The sequence below is a fragment of the Eptatretus burgeri genome, chromosome 11, assembly GCF_056783735.1.
Source record: "Eptatretus burgeri isolate ZD-2024b chromosome 11, Ebu_testis_v1, whole genome shotgun sequence".
NCBI lineage: Eukaryota > Metazoa > Chordata > Myxini > Myxiniformes > Myxinidae > Eptatretus > Eptatretus burgeri.
Window position 1 is genome coordinate 67635829 of NC_140971.1, and position 22164 is coordinate 67657992.

Genomic DNA, 22164 nt, shown 5'->3' on the forward strand with positions numbered 1-22164 from the left:
TAAGCATCCTTTGAATATTTGTTCATTTGAGTTTCACCACCTCCAGTCTTTGTGAACATTTGTTCTTTTGAGTTTACACCACCTCCAGTCTTTACCATCATTTACAGCAAAGTTCAATGTGATGTTGAGCTGCACTTTTGGCTTTCTCTTTGGTGAAAGGTTATAGGTTGCCAAACTTTTGAAAGACCATGGCACATGCGTCTTCACTGTGGCAAATTCGGAGATCATCACCGTGTCTTGTTCTTCATAATCCCAGTGCATGATCTGTAAAATGAGGAAAGTCTTGGTGATGCTTATCTTTGGATACATCTATCTTTCTACTGAAGAACTCCTGGGAAGATGAGAAATTTGTTGCCCTGTATATTGGCACCATCGTGTATCTTTACGGTCGAGCTCAACCGATGGCATATTAAATAGCACATTTTTGGAAAGAAAACAAAATGATGTTGTTCCTTTCGGCAGAAATCCCAGAGTATGTCCGAAGTAGAGAGAGTTGTTGTTGCTCTTATCTTGACCAATTTAGGGAGTTTGGATGTCGGAACGTAGAATTTACCATCAGACTAAAAGCCATCTCTGACCTTTAGTAATTACAAGAAAATGCGAACATATGTGGGTAACCAGCTTAGAATTCCTTCGAAAAGACATTGTTCTCAAATATGTTTTCCTAAATGTGGACAATGTCAGAATGGCTGCTTTTAATGAGTTCATGAATCTGTCTCCATGAGATTCAAACTTGACTGTTGATAATGCAGCATCAAGTCTGGAAGAGGACATTCCACCTGTCTTGTTTGTGTCACCAAACCTTACTCTGGATTATGTCGACATTTACACCAGTTTTTGTAAAATTACTTTCTCAATACAAGCTGTAATGCAAACCTGTTTTAACACTATTTCTAACTCAACAAGCTAACCCATTTAAGTATTGGGGTGTTCCAGACTGTATAATGCCCAACTGCAGGTTTTTCCATCAGTGTTGATGGGAGAAGATGGTGTCTGGCTTATATTGTGAAGGGGTGGGGAAGGGAGGTATGGGAGATGATGATGTCTGGGGTAAGTCACGGAGGGGGCTGGAGGAGTCTGTGTGAAGGCGTGGGAAGATGCAATTTTGTGCACTCAACTATAAATGATTGTTTGTACTTCCTGATGCCTCCAGGAAGCCTACACTACTGTTGAAGGTGACAATAACCAATGTAACAATCATGAATTACTTGTGTATGATGTGTGAGGCATATTTTGTGGAGAAACATCCAAATTATCAACACTCCCTCTGTGGCTTTTCACATGTTACGTCGTGTGTGCATTGCATGATGATAGTATGATATAAATTTGGTGATAATAATGGCAAGATGGCATGCTTGGGACTTCCACTTTATCCAGAGTTCTACTGTGCCATCACCACCCAAGCAGTTATCCTTCAGCATCATGCATGACCGATTGCATATTTTATTGCCTGAAGGGAAGAGAAATGCCATTGATTTGCAGGTTTAACACTGAGCTTTCACTGCCTTATTTAACACGTAACACCTCTAATTATATTATCACAACTCACACGCTCCAAAACTCTTACAATATTCCCTTGCTGGAAGCTTACAAGAATTAACCTTCACTACTGCTTTCTGCGGAAGAAGATCTGAACATCTATCCCATAGCATGTGGGATATAGCTCAAGATGCACAATCTCACCCACCTGCATTTATTGACATCTGAAGTTGCATGCCATTGTTTGGTTTAAAATAGGTGAGTACAGCTATTCGTACATTAATCGGCATTTATTTCTTTCAAGATAAACTTATTTCCTGTTTGACAGGTTCATCCTGAGCAGATGCCTTGATTTAATTGTGTGCAGGTCAAGAACACACAGGAAGTAATTGCGGGTGTGATTGACCTTCGATCCATGGAAACACTTCCTGTGTGGCACGCAGCCCAAAAGGGCCTCATTGATCATGAAACAAGCCTGGCTCTGCTCCAAGCCCAGGTTGTCAGTACGGGACTTCTGGAGCCCAGGACCTTGCAAAGAAGGTGTGTTCGAGATGCCTTGTGTGAAGGTTTGATAGAAAGATCATTGACCAAGAATCTGCAACCGCTTGAGTTGGTGAGGCAATACCTGGATCAACAATGTGAACGGGACAGTTGCTTGAATCTTGCACTTCTAGCTGCGCAGGAAGACAGTATTCCAGAAACTGCTTGCCTCCAATTCCTTGAGGTGCATCTTTCCTGTGGTGGAATAGTAAATCCCAGAAATGGTCATAGGTTAAACTTAGAGGATGCCTTCCAGGAGAACCTTCTTACAGCACAGCTGCTAGATCTGCTGCTGGAGCGTCGGCAGCGACCGTCCATCCAGCTACCAATTGATCCTAACACAGGGGAGAAACTTGGCTTGAAGGAACTCTTTTCCAGGGCAATTGCTGATCCTGATTTAGGGCATTTACTACTACCAATACGGCAAGCAGCATGTGGTGTTGTTTGTCTGAGGCCTGGCCACAAGGTCAACATCTTCCGGGCTGTGCAAGAGGGTCTTGTGGATCGGCAAGTAACAGCTCGACTACTTGAGGCACAGCTCTTCGCTGGGGGGATTGCTGATCCACGTACAGGACACCGTATGACTGTTGATGAGGCATTGAGACTTAAACTCCTCAACCTGGAAACTGCCAATATCCTGCTTGCTCGTCAAGCTGAAGCTGGGGGAATAGTGGACCCTTCCTGTGGTCGACGACTCAAGGTTGATGAAGCCTACTCTTCTGGTTTTGTGGGACCACAGAGTGCACTTGTTGTGCTGGAATCTCAAGGTTGTTTCCGTGGTCTTTTGAGACCCGATTCTGGTGAACTTCTTTCTGTCACAGAGGCTATTCAGAGGGGCGTAGTCAGCTCAGAGCTTTGCCGGAAGGTACTACAACAGAGGCATGACATTTCAGGCATGTACCTCCCAAGTAAAATGCAAGCAATGTCATTGAGGCATGCCGTTAAAGCAGGAGTTTGTGATCGCAGGGTCCGTCGGGTATTGAAGAAGGCTTGGATTCCAGATAGCTTGCAGGAACTTGATTGCCACATAACTGTTCAAGATACTTGCCTTACACAAACTCCATGCATTGGTAAAATTGCTGGTGGTGCTTGTGTTTCAAATGGAATTCTAAATCCCAAAGATGCATTTTGGCTTAAGAACCATGAAACAGCTGATTTTCGGTTAATTCAGGAAGACTCCAACAGTTTCACGCTCCTGTTTGTTATGACGCATAGCTATGTGAGTACTTGCACAGGCGAGCGTCTCGTTATTGTGGATGATGACTTTTTCTTGCTGGAAGAAACAATCGGTGCAAGCAAGAGAAATTGTGTGGAATCACATATGTCTTCATCACTGGTGAATATTGACAACAAGCATCCATCAACCTTTGAAGAGGTAGAAAACACCAGTAACACTGACGACCTATTTTTGTGGCCTCGACAAGATGAGCAAAACCTTGGCAATGTGGAAACCTCAAGAACTGGAAGAATCTGGGACTTCCCAGAAGTTGATGTACCACCTTTCACGTTAAATTGCACCAAACTGATTCAGGATCAAAAAGAACTTGCCACTGGAGCATTGGAATCACTTAATTGTGCTTCAAATAATTATGTACAGTGTGAAAGTGGACACAAAGGTCCAGCATGTGATAAAATCCATAATAAGAAGGACAATGGCACGAATGTATCAATAATGAGCTTCACTGAAAATGGAGGACACCAAGAACAAAGTGCGACAGATCATAATAACTTAGTGGTTATTCCACAATGTGCTGAGGTTTTACCAAAGAACAAAGTAAACAACCATAATGGACATGCTCATTTTGCTGCACATCACAGAAAAGATTGTAATCGTGAAATTTCACATGTTAAGGACAGTCCTCCATTATCATTAAACAAAACAATGAAAAATCATTTTGGCAAGATGAATGTGAAAGAACTCTTGAATGTGGATTTTCCGCATGGTGACCAGCGAATGAAAAATGTCAGTCATACTGGTTCAAAGGACGAGCAGAATACGCAAAGACATAGAACAGTTGGAGTCAATTTATCCACTGTTGAGCATTCAAATTGTAATACTGGCCACAATGTAAAGGCTTTTGGACTAGATAATTTACAACAAATTTCTTCTGCACTCTACATCCCCATTTTAAAGCACCAAGCAGCATCTGGTCACCTGACATTTCCTGGAACGAGCCAACCAGCCTTGGTGCAAGACCTGCTAAAGGCAAAAATCATTTCCATAGAAACTGCTGAGGAGCTCATGAAAACAGAGTTGCAAGCTGGAGGAATCATGAACGGGAATGGTGAGCAGCTCAGTTTAAGGCAAGCCGTAATTGCGGGAATAATCGACCCAGTGAGTGCAGAAAACCTCCAAGACGCGCAGCTTGCATATGAAGGTTTTCATTCTGCAAATGAGAGGAAGCTTTCTTTGTTTGAAGCAATAAAAGCAGGGGTGATAGAACGAAAGGAAGCACTAAAATTGTTGAGCATGCAAGTTGATAGCGGGGGCCTTGTAGATCCAAGGTCAGGTGATCGCTTTACCCTTGTGAAAGCAGTTGATCAGGGTCTGATTGATTGGGAAAGTGTTCTGGAGATATGGGCTTTGCAGCTGGCTGAAAGTGGTGGCATTCTTGATGAAGGTAGTGGGAAGAGACTGTTATTGTATGATGCGATGAAACATGGAGTTGTGGCAAAACATGCTGCTTTAAAGCTTTATGAAAAACTTGGTCTTTTTGGTGGATTTTGGGACAAGAACATGGGGGATAGTCTCTGTGTATCTGAAGCACTGGATGAAGGAATCGTGGATGCAACACTGATGGAAAGGGTTTTCAGTTCTGAGCGAGTTATTAGTGCAGTAATTAGTCCAATCACAAAGGAAGTGATGTCAGTGGCCGATGCTGTGAATTCTGGTCTTATTGATACAGAGTCTGGCCTGAGGTTATTGGAAGGGCAAGTGTGTACTGGTGGTATAATAGATCTCCGTCGTAAGAAAAAGCTCTCAGTTACCTTGGCCACTAAACTGGGTTTGGTTGTTGGTGGAAAAAAAGCAGCTGCCGAGTTGATAAAACTGGAAAAAACCATCAAGGGTAAAGAGGTAGATTCAGCCACAAAGCAGAGACATATGGAGATTATTATGAGAACCATGGGAATAACAGATCCACAAACAAAACACATTTTGACCCCTTTGCAAGCAATTAAACATGATGTTATTGACAAGAAAACTGTGTCAAAGATTTTGAAAAAGCAGATTTCTGAAGGCGGTATTATTCAGCATCCTTCAGGACTCCGACTGTCCCTCAATGATGCCCTTTTACATGGACTGTTGGATGAACAGATGGCAAAGGAACTTGCAGAAGTGGAGCAGGCGTGCTTTTGGGGATTTGTGCATCCACACCATCTTCAGACCATCCCATTACGACAGGCTGTTGCATTGCACCTTGTAAATGAAGAAAGAGGACTTGAGCTTGAGAGGGTGTTGGCTCAGACTGGTAGAATTATACCGATAAAGTCCAAAAATCCTTTAACACTACATAAGGCTGTTGAAATGGGATTGATTCATAAGTCATCAACAGAAGATGTACAAACCTTGCACAATCTGCAGCATGGCTTTTTAAACCCTGACACATGTCAAATAATTCCCTATAATACCATTGTGTGCAGGAGTAAAGTAAGTGTAGAGTCTGGACAGCGGTACTTGACCATTGGTCAATGGGGCGTTGTGAAGGATCCAGATAATGGCAGGAGTTTGCCTCTAATCGAGGCTGTGAGCCGAGGACATGTTGAGCAGATTTGTGCCCTCAGAATCCTCCAAGCACAGGCAGACACAGGTGGAATCGTAGATGTTTCATCAGGACACCGGCTCAGCATCGATGAAGCAGTTTGGAAAGGATTTCTTGATAGAAATATGGCAGAAATAATAGCAAGTTCTCAATTGTTTTCTGGAGGTATTAAGGACAGCAGGACTGGGGAACAATTGACCGCTGAGGAAGCTTTCGTCAGGGGCTTCCTTAGTCAGGATCTTTTGCAGGTTTTGAAAGATAAAGAGAACACTCACTCTGTTAGGCCAAGGACTGCCAAAGTTGATTGTAAGAAGCATTATAGCCATCGTTCTAAGGGACAAAAAAGTGCATGTTCAAAATTATGTGAATTACTTGATGATCCTTTGCAAGACCATGACACAGTGGAATTGAAAACAACTGATGAAAGCTATGAACAACCAATCAAACAAGCGACTATGCCCATGGCAACCATGGACACAATGGTTAAGGATCAACACAATGAACGATTAAATCAGGTATCGAAGAATTGTCTTCAAATATCTAAGAACTTAATTTGCAATATTCCGGGTGTTGATAGGAGTGGCAGGAGAGAAGATTCTGAAGGGGTTGAACATGAATATGCTGAAGGTCAAGCAGTCAAATTGAATAATAGATGTTATTCCATAGACATTGTCCATGAGGAAAGCAGCAAGCACACCAGTCGTGAGGTCGAGGAATCCAGTCGTGAGGTCGAGGACCCCAGTCGTGAGGTCGAGGATACCAGTCGTGAGGTCGAGGACACCAGTCGTGAGGTGGAGGACACCAGTCGTGAGGTCGAGGACACCAGTCGTGAGGTCGAGGACACCAGTCGTGAGGTCGAGGACAACAGTCGTGAGGTCGAGGACACCAGTCGTGAGGTCGAGGACACCAGTCGTGAGGTCGAGGACACCAGTTGTGAGGTCGAGGACACCAGTCGTGAGGTCGAGGACACCAGACGTGAGGTCGAGGACGATGATAAAATGAAAATCTCTCAACCTGTACTTTCAGAAGCAGTGATACCAATCTGCAGGTCAGGAAGCTTTGATATTGATCAGGGAAAAGTTGGAAAAGGAAGAATAAGATTGCAGAATGAATTTGGAAAGGAAGACAACTTGAAGGTGAGTTTAGTTGACATTGAGATTGGTTTGTGGAAGTTCATCTCATTAATACTGTTTTGATGAGCCCATCGTTATTCTGATAATTGAATGATTCCTGTGTGTGCAGCTCACAATTGTAAAGTCGCAGTGTTTAGAACATGTTGAGAGCATTGTCAAGTTGATTTCCATGCTATTGGAGGTCCAAGTGAAAGTAAAACAATCTCATTTACTGGGTACAGAACCATCTGGAGCTGAAAGTACGATTAGCCAAAATGAGGTGAGTTGTATGATTATGCACTTTGCAAACAGATTGTTTCGAACATGTACTATAACAAAGCCTGTTGTACAACTGCAAAGGTCGAAACTAAAATACTTTGAGGCAATGATAAATGCAGTCTTGTTTTATCCACAAAGCATTTCAAGGAAGTTTGAAAAAAATGTGTCTTTGCTTGTTTAACCAGTTGGTGATAAAGAAGGTGTAGTGAGGGTGCTCATCCAGCTCCAAACTCAAAATGGAAAACATCTCCCGTTTCTTTCATCTGAAAGGCTGCAATTTCATCTGCCAGGCATATAACCAGAAACCCAACAACAATACTTGTCAGAAAATTTGGACTAAACCTCATAAGCTATGCTTTCCTCTGATCACATTTCGCACAAGTCACAAGCAACCGGGATTATCTTTCGCTCTCACCAGCATGTAGGACAGTAAGGTAGCTCAGTTGGTATCATGCTTTCTGCTTTTCTGCTGAACTGCTCATCCTGAGTTTCATCCCTGCCCTTGTATCGGATGAAAACAGCCTTTTGGTTCAGAGCCAACATGGGGGAGGAGGGTTGCATTCTTTAGCATGCCACCCATCATCAGATATGGAAAGTTGGCGATCTTTTACTTGTGAAAATTAAAATTAAAGATCCTATGAGACATTATTGGACCAGTATCCTAAGCAAATTGAAAATTCCTTATAGGACTGTGGTTGACGTGGGGGTTGAGGAAAGGGATTGAAAAGGGCACTGCATTTGCACAAGCTTTTAAGTCACATGCCAGTAATGTTCCAACCAGAAAATCAAATTAATATTGGCATCTCGATCATGTATCCATTTGTTAAACAATAAATAAACAACAAATAACACGATGTAAGCTGGAATAAAAACAACCAGTAAAGGCTATATTCAGCAAATGGAAAGGACAAGAGTAAAGAGCATCTCTGAGTGGATGAGGAAATAGGGACTACTGACTCGACAATGTGGACACAATAATGGTAGAATATTAGCTTGACCCCATATGTTGTGTATGCCCATCTATGCCCCCCCCCCCAACTACTCCTTGGTAACATACTTAATATACATGCCTCCAAATCGAATTTCCAGCATCAAGTTTGTTTGTGAAAGTAATAGATAATACCAGCTGAACACAGGTGAAAAGCTTTGTCACTGTAATACAAGATCTACAAATGAATCGTATCTTCTTAATAAATAAAGGAATAAGTATAGTTAGTCATAATGCATTCAACACAGGTTTAAAGGTACTTAGTGAGTGAAAGGAATGGATAATATTCAAAGGGAAAGCGCTTACACCTGTCAAACCTGTTTAAAGCTTGGACTTTATGCGTTGCTGTTTTAATTTTGTTTTAAGTACATGAAGAATGATTAATGTCTAATCAAACTCCTTTCTTTTTTTGGGGTGTGTGTTTGACATCTGCAGTTGCGCTCAGAACTGTCAATGCTGCGGTGTTCCGTGGTCGAAGAACTGAACTGGGTACAGGGCTTTCTGAAGCAAGGGCCAGAGACTGGAGTTCCACTGGAACTTGCTCAAGCTTTGGACACAGACTCCAGGAACCTTCAAAAGGCCTTTGTCTCCACATTACAAGATTTCTGGCTGAAAACACTCCGGCATTCAGTAGATCCTAAACAGGAATTGTCGCGAGTAATAAAACAGCAGAACAAGGAGGTTTGCCTTCTAACAAAGGGTCATTTTGAACCCATGTGTTCCTCAATTGTTTTCAAAGCACTTTCGTTCGTTGGATTAAACTTTCTGCATGAAGATGAAATTGGTTCCTTCTCACTTGCACGTTATTGCATGTTCACTGACGGTTAATGTCCCCCTTGAAATGTGTTGACTAATAAATTCTGTATCAATTTCTCTTGTCTTGGTCCTGGCAAATGCTGCATCGTTCATTCATTCACTCACTCAATCTTTCACTCACTCTCTCCTTCAGCCGTATTACCAAACTGCCTTTTTGGCCTGGTAGTAGCCTGTAAAGATCTTTTGTCTGTCGTGAATGCAACCCTCACCTGATTTTTTTTCCCCCATGAATTAATATCTGTCACTAATAACATGACTGCTGTTGCAAATAGTTGGTTGATACAAACAGGAAGCAAATCTCAAGATGTACCAAAATGGCATGTGGTGGGAGATGGATAAACATCGCTGCTTGTAAAGCTTATGGTTTATTTCATTAAAAAAAATGTCTGATGTTAAAATCACTTTTAAGAAAAAGAAAAAGATTTTAAACATATCCACTTGTGAGCAACAGAAAAATTACTCCTCCAGCTCAGGCCCAACAATTGGTATCTTGTGGTGAGGACATATATACAATGCTTATGATTAAGTGATTTCTTGTTGAGCCTGACCTAACGAACAAATTTTCATCTCTCTCAAAATGTAACAACTGTGTTTAACAGTGCATGAAACTTTTTCCAACGGTATCTTTGGTAAATCCCTCGTGGAGCAGGTTTCTTTTGTAAATCCTAAACTGCAGCCAAGTATTTATTATCTCTTGTGATTCATTCCAGGATGTAGCAGAGTCTCGTCAGCTTGAAATCTCCAGGCAGCTTAAGGAGATGGAGGAGTGGCTCCGGAATAAGCAGAAGGCCATGGAAGATCAAACTTCTGGGAATGATTTTGACAAGATCCAGGAGCGGCAGGAAATTCACCAGGTTTGGCATCGAGTTGTGTTCCTGTACATTGCCATATTGCTGAACCGAAAGATCTGAGGACCTACCTACAACTACAGACTTTGATTGCAATGCCTGGACATTGGCTGAAGGACCTTGTGATGCTGGATTTACAGGTATTGCATCGAGACATTCTCGCTCGGACGTCAGAGATTTTGGAGACTACACGAAACACACGGCAGTTCTTGGTGGAAAGTCGAGAATTCCTGGAGAAAGAGGTTGTTTCTGAGATGACTGCTCAACTGGGTGCAGTTGAAGACCTGTACAAATCCGTGGTCTCGTGTGCTGAGAAAATGCAGCAACACCTTGCAAGCCTACTGGGTGATGTGATGAAGGAACAGACAAAAAAGGTATTTTCACTATATATTAATCTACTAGCAAATACAACCTGTCACCTTGCTGATGGTAACACTAAAGGGGGGGAGGGAAAAAAAGAGGGGGGAAGAGGGAGAGAGGAGTGGGTGAGAGAGAGAGCGGGGAGAGTGAAGACATGGAAGGGAAAGGAGAGAGCAGGGAAGGGGAGCGAGGAAGAGTGTGGGAAGGGGAGACATGAGGTGAGAGGAAGGGAAGCAGACGTGCAGTGGAGAGTTCATTACGATTAATGTCGTCTCATCAAAATGATTCTCCATAGAGTAACAGTGAATATGGAAGCAAAATACTATCTGAAATCCATTTTCTACCGGTCATACTATAAACACAGCCCAGAGACAAACTCCCATCCAGACTAAATACCGCCTGGACGTGTCCAGAGCCAAGCTGTCCGGAGATGAACACCGACCGGACGTGTCCGGAGACGAGCACCGTCCGGAGACGAACACCGTGCGGACGCGTCTAGAGACGAACACCGCCCAGATTCATACGGAGACGAACACCGCCCAGGCGTGTCCGGAGATGAACACCGCCCGGATGCGTCCGAAGACTAATACCACCCAGACGCGTCCGGAGACTAATACCACCCATACATGTCAAGAGACGAGCACCACTCGGACGTGTCCGGAGACAAACACCGCCTGGACGTATTCAGTGATAAACTCCCGTCTGGACATAAACACTGACTGGACACATCTGGAGATAAACTCCCGTCAGGACATAAACACCACCCAGATACGTCCGGAGACAAACTCCCATCCAGGCAAAACACCACCTGGATATGTTCAGAGACAAACACCACCCGAACCCATCAGCAGCCAAGCTGTCTGGACACAAATACCGCTCAGACACGTCTGAAGGCAAACTCCCATCCAGACATCAACACCATTGGACACATCTGGAGACAAACTCCCATCCAGACGCGTCCGGAAATAAATACCATCCGGACACGTCTGGAGACAAACCGCGCCCGGACATAACCACCGTCCAGACATAACGACCATCCAGATACGTCCAGAGACATTGAGAGAGAGAGGGAGAGAGAGGGGTGGGGGGTAGGGGAGTTATCAGAGAGAATATGTGATGCTTTGTGAACAACACACCACACACACACACACACACACACACACACACACACACACACACACACACACACACACACACACACACACACACACACACACACACACACACACACACACACACACACACACACACACTGGCAGATATCGGCATTTTTTTCGGGAATCGGCAGGTTGGAGTCTGTGTGATTACTGACTACAGTTCTTTGTGTATACAGCCCAGAAACCTTGAGTAGCTTTCACCGAAAAAGACGTTACATTTATATAGACGTTTCAGGGAGATGTTCACAAACATTAATCTTTATAAACAGCTGTGTGCATTGAACATTTAACCTTTGTAAAGCAAATGCGATAACCAAATGCAGCAATGCCAACCCTCCCGATTTCATCGGGAGGCTTCCGAAAATTCACCCAAACTCCCGCCCTTACGATCACTATCCTTATCCTCCCGAAATTTTGATATTTTTGCACTGTTCACTAATCAGAATGTACTAGTATGAGAATTGAATGAAAAGCATCGTCTGCTACGTATAGCATGTGGTAACTCCATAACGTTCGCTGCTACCAAATTGTACGTAAAAAAATGCAAATTCAAATGAGGAGCAGCGAAACATTGGGTCTGGATCTCGCTTAGGCGATCATGCACTGAGATTTAGTGCATGCGGTATGTGTGCAATACAGTGCATGCGGTATGTATGCACAGTGTATATGCATGCGATACGCTCACTGCATGCAGCTGGGCCCGTACCAGCCCGGCGGTCGCGACCACCGTGCTGTGTTTAACAGCCGCTAGAGTTCTACGAGTCGCGCTGCAGCTGTGGAACATCGACTTCGAAGTTACCGATGCTTCAAGCCCTCGATGTTGATTACGAAATGGCAGAAAAGAAGCTTACGAAGACCAAGAAATGGTCTCAGAAGTACAAGACCGAATACAGTCTCCAATACCCGTGTATTCGAAAGTCTGAAAGAGGAATTCATCATGCGTATTGTACAGTATGCAGCGTTGATATTTCAGTTGAGCACGGAGGTCGCGATGATATTCGGAAGCACTTGGAAGCAAACGGCACACAGACATTGCAAAGGAGAGATCTTCGAGCACGAGTACCGGTACACTTCTGAATTATTTCACCAAACAAGGGACAAGCGAGGAAGAGGATGTTACTCGAGCGGAACTTCTCTTTAGTGGATTTATTGTGGAACATAACTTGCCCATATCAGTCTCAGATCATGCTGGACTTCTATTTCAAAAGATGTTTCCAGATTCAAAAGTTGCTTCAAAGTATGGATGTGCAAGAACAAAAACTTGCAAGATGTGCAAGATGTGCAAGAACAAAAAAAAAAAAAAAAAAAAAAAAACAAGAACAAAAAGCAAGAAAAAAAAAGAAAAAAAAAAAGAACAAAAAAAAAAAAGAACAAGAACAAAGAAGAAAAAAAGAACACTGGTCAACAATTTTTTACTTTCTGAATGTTGTCTAGATTTCTACAAGTGAATTAGGGTATTCTGGCACTGCTGAATCAGGAAATGGCATCCGTTTCTCTCCATCAGGTCAGGTTTTTGTGCTAAGTTGATTTGAAAAAAATCAGATCTTGTGACAAAATCAATTACATTTTTGTGGCATTATCAGCTGATTTTTGTCAACACATATCATCCTAAACATGTTTTTAAGAAAAAAAATGTTTTGCCAACAACATTTATTGATTACATGATAGAAACATCGATTACTGTCATCTGAATGGTGGGCATTGATAAAGGTAAGTACAAGTAAATTGCATGTTGCGTCACCACTGTTCAAACTTCAGGGCTTGAACTTCCGTTTCTTCGAACTCCTGGAATGTTCAGCGGCAGGGAGGTCTCTCTTCAGATTCCAACAGTAGTCAGCCATCATGACTGCGTCCCAGCGACCCTGATACCTGGTCTCCATCTCCTTCATGTCCTGATGGAATCTCTCCCCTGCTCGTCACTCATTGAACCCAGGTTCTCAGGAAACCGGTTCATATGTGAAAATAGGTAGTGCATCTTGATGCTCATGTTGCAGTCCAGGTTTCTGAAAGCAGTCAGCATGTTGTTGACAAGTTCTGCGTAGTTTCTGGCCTTATTGTTGCCAAGAAAGTTCTTCACTACCAAAACAAATGTATTCCACGCTTCCAGTTCCACTTCGTTCATTGAGTTTTTGAACTCTGGATCTCTGATGAGCTGACAGATCTGAGAACCATCAAAGATGCCAGCTTTCAACTTCTCCATGGTCAATCCTGGAAAAGCCTGGCACAAGTAAGTGAAGCAGTCACCATCTTTGTCCAGAGCCTTGGTGAACTGCTTGATTAAGCCGAGCTTGATGTGCAGCGGTGGGAAGAGTATTCTGTCTCTGTCCACCAGAGGGTCGTTGATGACGTTTCTTTCTTTGCATGGCACCAATTCCTCCCGCACAGGCCAGTCCTTCTTCGTGTAATGCTGAGCACGGTCCCTACTATCCCACATGCACAGAAAACATGGGTACTTGGTGAAGCCAGACTGTTGTCCCAACAAAAAGTTCACCATCTTCAGGTCAACACAAATAAACCACTTATGCTGATCATAACCAATTTTCTCCAGCACGTACTTCACCGCTTCATACTTCTCCTTCAGTGTAGTCGAGTGAGCAATGGGTACAGAGGCAAACTGGTTGCCGTTGTGTAGCAGAACACATTTCAGTGATCGCTTGCTGCTGTCAATGAACAGTCTCCAATCTTTGGGTTCGTACTGTGGCACTCCAAGCTTGAGCAGAAGCGCATGTCATAAATTGGCGCATGTAGGTATTGTACATTCTTCAGAGTTCGTTATTTCAAGAAATACAACTTTTTTGTATCACATTATTACAAAATCTGCCCCATTAACTTTAGTTTTGATCCACGAACTTTATGCTTTGCCTCACCAATTTTTGGAAGATTTTGAGGTTTTATGACTTCAAACTGATCCCTTTTCGACATAATCACCTAGAACTATCGTACCTGAATACTTCTTGTCATTAAAATAATTATTTCCAATCAAAACAATTATTTGACATGACATTTTACCCCCACCAACTTCTTCTAAAATGCTCCACACATGCGTACATGTGAACAAATATGTAAAAAACGACATGTGGCCATATCTCAAAAACTTGACCTGATTGAACAAAACTAATGTGAGTTTTGGATTCAGCGCATCAGATTCGTCCTAAATCAGCTTAAAAAATGCAGACAACAAATTTGTTGTTGACCAGTGTAATTGGTGAGTTGTCAAATGTTACTGCTTCATCTATTGCCGATATTGCTAGACTAGCTCCATTTAGCCTAGCTACAGACGGTAGCAATGACAGTGGTGAGGCCCAGCTATATCCTGTCCTGATTTCGTACTATGACAACAGTGCTGGGATTGTGAAGCAAGGTTTGCTAAGTTTGCCTGCGTGCAAACAAGATTCCACTGGAGAAAACATTTTCAAACTGCTTGATCATGAGTTCAGTGACAGGAAAATTCCGTGGGGAAATTGTGTTTCCTTTTGTGCTGATAATGCCTCTGTCATGGTGGGCAAGCACAAAGGAGTCGCTGCTTATATCCACAAACAAAATCCAGAGTGCTACATCATGGGATGCCCTTGCCATATGATGCACAATACGGCCAAGAAGGCGGCTCAGGCCTTACCCATTGAATTAGATGACTTTCTCATCGATATTTACTACTACTTGGACAAAAGTAGTAAACGCGTCAAAGGAGTGAAAGCACTGCAAGAACTCTGTGATGCCCCGACACACAAGATTCTGAAGCATGTCGCAACAAGGTGGCTGTCCCTTGGTCAGTGCCTAGACAGGCTGATTGAACAGTGGGAGCCACTTCGCCTCTTCTTCAAAGAAGAAGTCCGAAGAAAAATGCAACCAACTGTAGCCAAGACTCTAACAACGAGCAAGAAGGACGGCACTGTATCTACTGCCAGTACTGGCACTGCAGGATCAAGCACTAGTGGAGCAGCATTCACCACTACCACTGCAGTATCTGCTGCTAAGAAGACAGCAGGGACAGCACCAAAACCAATGCTGAGAGCAGGTAGCATCACCGGCCCTTCATCACGTTCATCTACAAAGCAGATCCCTTCAGAGTCGAGAAAGACTGTGATAGTCCCATCTACAGGCAAAGAAGGACCCAAGTTAAGTTCTGCTTTTGCCAAATCACTTGATAGAAGCTCAGCAAAACCTTCGAATCAGAGGTCTTCTTCCTTGGCTGCACCTACCTCAAGCTCTCTCCTCAAACGTAAAATTGGATCTGGTACTACGAGTCTGACCTCTTCTGCTGGCAGTAAACGCAAGTGTGATCTCCCTGCGGCTAAGTGTACTACGAGTTCTACAACTAAAAGCGCATCTTCCTCAAACACTGTGCAGGAATCTAGAGAAAAACGTGTCAACAGGATGTTCTTGTCTCCACAAACAAAACTCTATTGTTTCTTCCTTCGATATGCTAACAAGCTTTTTGAGAAGGGGAATCTTCTGCTCCAAAGAGACGAACCCTGTATTCATCTCCTGATCTTGGTCTTCTGGTCTTCTGAATTGAATGGTCTTCTGAAAGATATCTTCGTACGGTTTTTGAAACCATCGGTGTCATCGGTTGCTCTGGTAAATGTACCCTTCTCTGACAGAAATCATCAGAAGAATGATGAGGACCTCATGATTGGGAACGATGCCAAACTGTATATAAGGGAACAAAGGAGTCTCAAGAAATCCACCTTCACTCTGAGTGAGTCAGACATCCAAGGTTTCTTCAGTGCAGTTCGCTCATATTATGTGAAAGCCTGCAATTACATCTTCAAAACCTGGCCGCTCGATGATGAATTAGCCAAGCATGCTCAGGTGCTGGATGTTAAGCTACACCAAGAAGTGGGGTTTGACTGTGTGGAGTTTTTCATCAAGAAATTCCCCTGTCTGTTCAGTGGCGGTGATAGTGACATAGACAGTCTTGAGAGTGAATTCGCTCACTACCAGGCAGACGCCTCCATAGCTACAATTGCTACTGAGACAGTGAGAGTGGATGAGCAGTGGCATCGGATTTCACAGCTCACAGATCCCTGCACTGGTGCCAAGAAGTATCCTAATTTGAGCAAAGTGATGAAGGGAATCTTGGTCATTCCTCATTCGAACGCATCATGTGAGCGGGCACTCAGTCTTGTACGGAAGAATCATACTGAATTTCGTCCCAATTTGAGTGTCAAAACCCTGGAAGCTCTCTTAATTGAAAAATTAGCTCATAGCACCCCTTGCTACCAGAGAGAATACAGCAAAGACATAATCAGAAGGGCTAAAAGAGCCACACAGCTGTCACTCAGCAAAGCTGCCATGGAAAAAGCAAGCAGCAGTAGTACCAGCCAGTAAGGTAAGAAAAATATTGCTTCTTTTGTGCTTTTTGTTAATCTTTGATTGTCCCCTAACTTACTAATATTAACATACATGTAACATTAAAAAGTGCACAATTTTCCCCTTTTTTTGTTCAAAAAGTGGGAATTCTTAACATGTTAAATGCTCCAAAATAGGGCTCAGAGGGCACTAGAGAGCGTCTAGAACCCCAGAGCTTCCAGGGCCCTAAGGCGGGCCATGGACCCCGGCGCAAGGGTCGAGCGCTCAGCGCTCGAGATGTGCGCTTGGCGCACATAATTTGGTGTCGGTTGAAAATCCTCCCTAATTCTGATTTCCAAAAGTTGGCATCTCTGCAAATGCTTTAGAAACACATGCCTGGAAAAAGGAAAACTTGAGAGAACCTGCATAAGATATGAGATGAAACTTTGCTACCACGGCACCTGTAACAGGCATGGCATGTCCACACACCCAGGGAGAGTCCGTACAGATCCAAATCTACCCATATGTACCACGTCCGTGTGTGCTGCATATGCACCTCTTCATTGTAGTAAGTATCGACTGTACGTCCAGTAAGTGTCGACTGTACGATCATGATACGAACTGTACCGCTATAAACTGACACGAACTGTTCTGTGCAGCTGGGTAAGTGGCTTAAGCACTCAATCAAGCACTCCAATGGAACACCTGGCTTGGCAAGCAATTACCAATTGCTGCCGATAGAACTATGCACTTGGAAATGCCCGTGCAATGTCCGAATTAGACAAATCAACACTTTTTTCGGAGTCGGAACTGCTGATACTTTCAAATCTGGAGCTTACATTTTGTAATTCTGTTTCGTTTCAGTGATTCTCTCAGATATTCATATGTGCAAATGAAATATAGCCACAAATGCTGGCATCTCCAGGCGTTTATAAGCACTGAAATATACCCAGCGATTCGTAGCTATGATGAACAGGCATTCGATAACATGAGTGAGAAAAGTGAAGAAAAAAACTTTATCGTTAAGAAATCATTGCAGTCTGTTCCAAATTAGAGCATGGTTGAGCAGGCCAAAAAAAAGCGGATTCATGCCCCAGCGAGGTTACCCAGGAAACGCCTTAAGACCCCAGACAGTGAGGTGGCCGAGGATTGTGAAGGATATAATTAAATAAGGCCGTTAATTATCTTCAAAACAGGTGTTTTAATTAAGCCAAACACCCAATTTTCACTCTTGCACTTCATTGGAGTTTTCTTAGTATGCATGCAAAGTTTCAGGCTGCTCAGTTTTATGGCTTTGTAGTTATGGAGGATGTGCACACACACACACACACACACACACACACACACACACACACACACACACACACACACACACACACACACATTGTCTTTTATTAGTGCAGAAGAAGATATCTGTGCGACGGATTGTGACGCAATGCATTATAGCATGTAGCATGTCACTGATAGTCTTGCAGTGTAATACTTGCCAATGTTAAGCTACAGTTTTTTTTTTTAATAATGTGTGACATACTTTGTACAATCCACCAACATAACTTCATCTAAAGGCACCACTGCTAAGGAAGATATTTCAATGCAAGTTCTCCATAAGATTTGAATGCAAAGCATTGCGGAGACATGTTACTTTCTCCAATTACTAAATACCCTGCGCACGTGAAACAAAAGGTGGCCTGAGGCGCACGCGAAGCATAAGGCGGGGTTAAACAATTGGTTAATGTTCGTGCATCCATTCGTCTGTCTGTCTATCTTTCGTATCAGTTTCGGATCATCAGTTTACGATCAGGGAACAACTTATTTAAATTAAATGTTATATTTTGAACACAAACTGGTACATGAATCGGAAAACAAGTCGACCGTTTAACAGTAATTTGTCTCTGAATTCGTTCCGATTGCACAAGTGCAGAGGAGTGATATAATATTTTTATTCTGTCTGCCTGCCTGGCAATCATACAAATCTGAAAATAATTCCAAACGGGAAACTCGCTGTTTTTAAGGACGTCATAAAGGACGCAAAAAAACAGGCACGAAGAACTAATGTAACGTGTTGGCGTGATGTAAGAGATGCTGGGTAAAACGTTAGTAAAAAACAGATTTATTTCTTTATTTATACACCTTTAAACCTCTAACCCTTTATTTAAATAGAATTATACACTTGAACACTGTAGAACACAAACCACTATCATAATACTAACAAGAACTGCCAGTTTTGCAGTACTTGGGCGTGGTAAATATGGTGGTGTTTATGGGTGTGGTCCTATTTCAAGAGCACTAAACAGGATTTTTTTATGACCCTTAATATGATTATTTTATTACCGGGCGTAGTGGCGTGCACCTGTAATCCGGCTACTCGGAGGCTTGGGTTGGAGGATCGCTTGAGGACGGGAGCTCTGCGCTGGGCCGCGCTATGAGAGGGTGTAGGGCAGCCCGGAATCATGGCGAAACCCAATCCTTATCCCTGTGTCGTAAGAGGCGACCATGGTTGCGTCAGGAAGGGCATCCGGCGTAAAACCTATGCCAAATCAGTATGCGAATCTTAACGGATGATTCGCTGTGGCGACCCCTAACAGGAGCAGCCGAAAGACGAACAACAATATGATTATTTTATTAAACTTGAAGTGTATACCTGAACAATGTGTGGGGTATGGTATTTTATGAACTCTCTAGTTGATACAGTATTTGAATACATGCTATTCTAATTCGGCCAGACTTGTACAGATAACATTGGATTGGTCTATATGCATTGAGCTTAACCAACTGCCATTTTTCACATATTGAATTAGAACTCGTCCTAAATTTATCTATTGACTTAGGTGGTGACTGAGGAACAGCTGGAGGAGATCCGTAAAAAGTTAGAGATGCTTCTTCTCCGCCTATCTGAGCTGGAGGTTGAGGAAAAGTCATTGCATGAGGTCACATCGTTTGGTGAAACAGAAAGTACGATGGAGAAGGATGGGGTTCTCAGTCAGGTTTATCAGTTGGTCAAGGTAGGTGATGGATTCTTGCAATCTACCATAATTACTAAGATAATTTTGTTTTACTTTATATTCACCGTATAGCCTAGCTTTCTCTTTAACAAAACTTTCACCAACTCCACTCGCTAGGCTCATCACCATGCAGCATCCAACCTGCAGCCTGACGTCATGCTGGCCACACAATCCTGTCAGTCCTGGATAGAGAGACATGGCTCTCGACTTGCATCTGAAGAGCACAAGCTGCTTTCGGACTTGGAGACCAATGTCCGTGTCCGATTCCAAGTGGTGTTAAAACGATCAGATGGCCGGCTTCGTTTGGCTGAGGCAGCCACCGAAGCATTGAGCAAGCTCGCTGGGGAGTTTTCTGAATTTGAAGAATGGCTCACCCAAGCAGAGCTGGATTTGGGGAATCTTTATGGAAGGTGAGCACATGGATGTCTTGGTCATCTTCTGGTCAGTCTACCTCCTTCAATCCTGAAGATTCTTGCAGAACTTGTTTTACTGTGCGTGCGTGTGTGCCACGATAGCAAAGCGTTCGTACAATTTGTAGCCACAATTAAATAATATTAAAATTCAGTTCCATCAGATGTTTTTTGCTGTTGCCTTTTGTAAGCATATTCTCAGAGGATGGTGCTTGAACTGTTTCATCTGTGTTGGACTCTCTGCCCATCTATAAACCCTTGAATTGGTGCTTTGCAAATGGAGCGTTACATCACAAAGTGTTCCATCCTTTTGCGTGGATGCTCAACTTGGGACCCATCCGCGAGCATTAGTTGGTGGGGATTGAAGAGTAGGCGAGTTATCGCTGGCACTCTGGACAAATTCAAAATTACTGCCCTAACCTACAGGTAGCACTGCATCTGGTGGTGTATTTCAATTCGCAGTATCATTATGCCTCCCAGAAATGATGCTTACCTGTGGCGAAACTGGTAAGTGACCCCCAGAACAATGGGAATATGATATGATACGATACGACTTGTAAGAGTCATTTGTGCATCACCTATGTGTTCTACTCTTTCACAGTGACAAACATTTGAAATGGGGAGAGGAGGAACTGGCAGAGCGAAAAGCTCAGCATGCCACCTTTTCTGATGAGGTCACATCCCGGCGTGGTGACCTTCGATTCATTGGAGTAGCTGCTGCAAAGGCTTTGCAGGCAGTTCAGGCCTGCAGGGAGGAAGGAAAAAATGGTGGACTATGGCCTGGGGTGGAGCAGACCTGCACCGAGGTGCACCTTCGACATGAGAAGAGTGAGAAACGATACACTGCACTAAACTCACAGGTAAGAGTGAAAGTGATTGCTAATAATGAGAGAACATCGATTTCTTGTACTCTTTTTCTTCTTCTTCTTATTAATACAATATCTAGGCGCATGGAAGAGCGAGGCAACTGAGGGTAAAATTTGAGTGTACTGACAGCGTGGCAGTTTGGCAAAGTTGACCAAAAAATCAAGAGAATGAACAAACTGGTAGAGAGGAGAGGAGGAAACAATAACCTTTATGGGTTGGGTTCAGTCGGGTTAATAGTAGCAGAAAAGATTGTGGATGGGGGATTACATGAGATAGTGGTGCACTGCTTACTCGAGGCCCTGGAGGGTAGTGTGTGATTGAATCCCCTCCTGAAGGCTGTTCCATCAGCAATAAAAAATGAAAAATAGAGTGGAGGTGTGTGGTGAGTCTGGATGTTAGGAGTTTAACAGAAAGGGGTAAAATTCACCAGTAGCACGTATATCAGGGGGGCGTCAAATACATCCAAGAACTCTTGCACATACATTCAACAGCAGAAGAGGGTCAAACTGTTGAGATTGACGAAGAAGATAAACCAGAAGAGAGGTGTTAAGATTCTAGAGGCCACTGACTTGTCTGCAATGTGAGAACAACAAGCCTTGTGCTTTGGCTTCATTGAAGGAGATGTTAATAATGTTGACAGTTTTAGATTCCACAGAATACATGAGTGACAGACGTGATGCTGGGCCATTGGCCCATAGGAGAGATCAGTGCTCCATTTAGCTACGGACAAAGGCATTGTAGGCTGTGAGTTTCGTTCCGATTTTTCAAGGAAAGACGAGGTACAATGGGGCTTGCCCTCTCTGCGATTGGCTTTAGACATCAGCTTTGCTTTATGGTCAGCCCACTAGAGGTCATGGCTGATGGTGAGCCTGAGGCATTCGAGAGACTGAACCTCTTCCAGTGTTTACCGATGCAAATAGGTGGATTACTTTTGATGATCCTTCTGGACAGGCAGTCGGGTGATCCTGTGAATTTTTCCACGATTGGAAGACATGTTCCATTTATCATACCACTATCTAATCACTTCCAGATCAGTGGAGAGTGATGCGATTGCTGTATGCCTGTCATTGGGATGGGGTATACTGTACAACACAATGGGGATTCATCTGCAAAAAGGAAGTGAAGCTTTGCCAGAAAATCATTCATGTCGGTCGTTCATGTCGAGGAAAAATGAGACGAGACACAAAACACTGTCTTGGTGCACCTCAGCCTCCATTGGGAGAAGAGAGTAGAGGAGAGAGGGTTTTCTTCAA

At 43.3% G+C, this 22164-nt stretch overlaps 1 protein-coding gene across 1 annotated transcript in view; it reads left to right on the plus strand.

Annotated features, from left to right (window-relative positions):
- Positions 1–22164, plus strand: part of LOC147017282 (uncharacterized) — a 350244-nt gene that overhangs the window by 200050 nt on the left and 128030 nt on the right. Inside the window, exons 40-47 of the mRNA XM_085847971.1 lie at positions 1847–6916; positions 7023–7172; positions 8595–8840; positions 9686–9829; positions 9964–10197; positions 19461–19634; positions 19752–20044; positions 20646–20904. Coding sequence (XP_085704097.1) covers positions 1847–6916; positions 7023–7172; positions 8595–8840; positions 9686–9829; positions 9964–10197; positions 19461–19634; positions 19752–20044; positions 20646–20904 — 6570 coding nt within the window. The remainder of the gene's footprint in view (positions 1–1846; positions 6917–7022; positions 7173–8594; positions 8841–9685; positions 9830–9963; positions 10198–19460; positions 19635–19751; positions 20045–20645; positions 20905–22164) is intronic.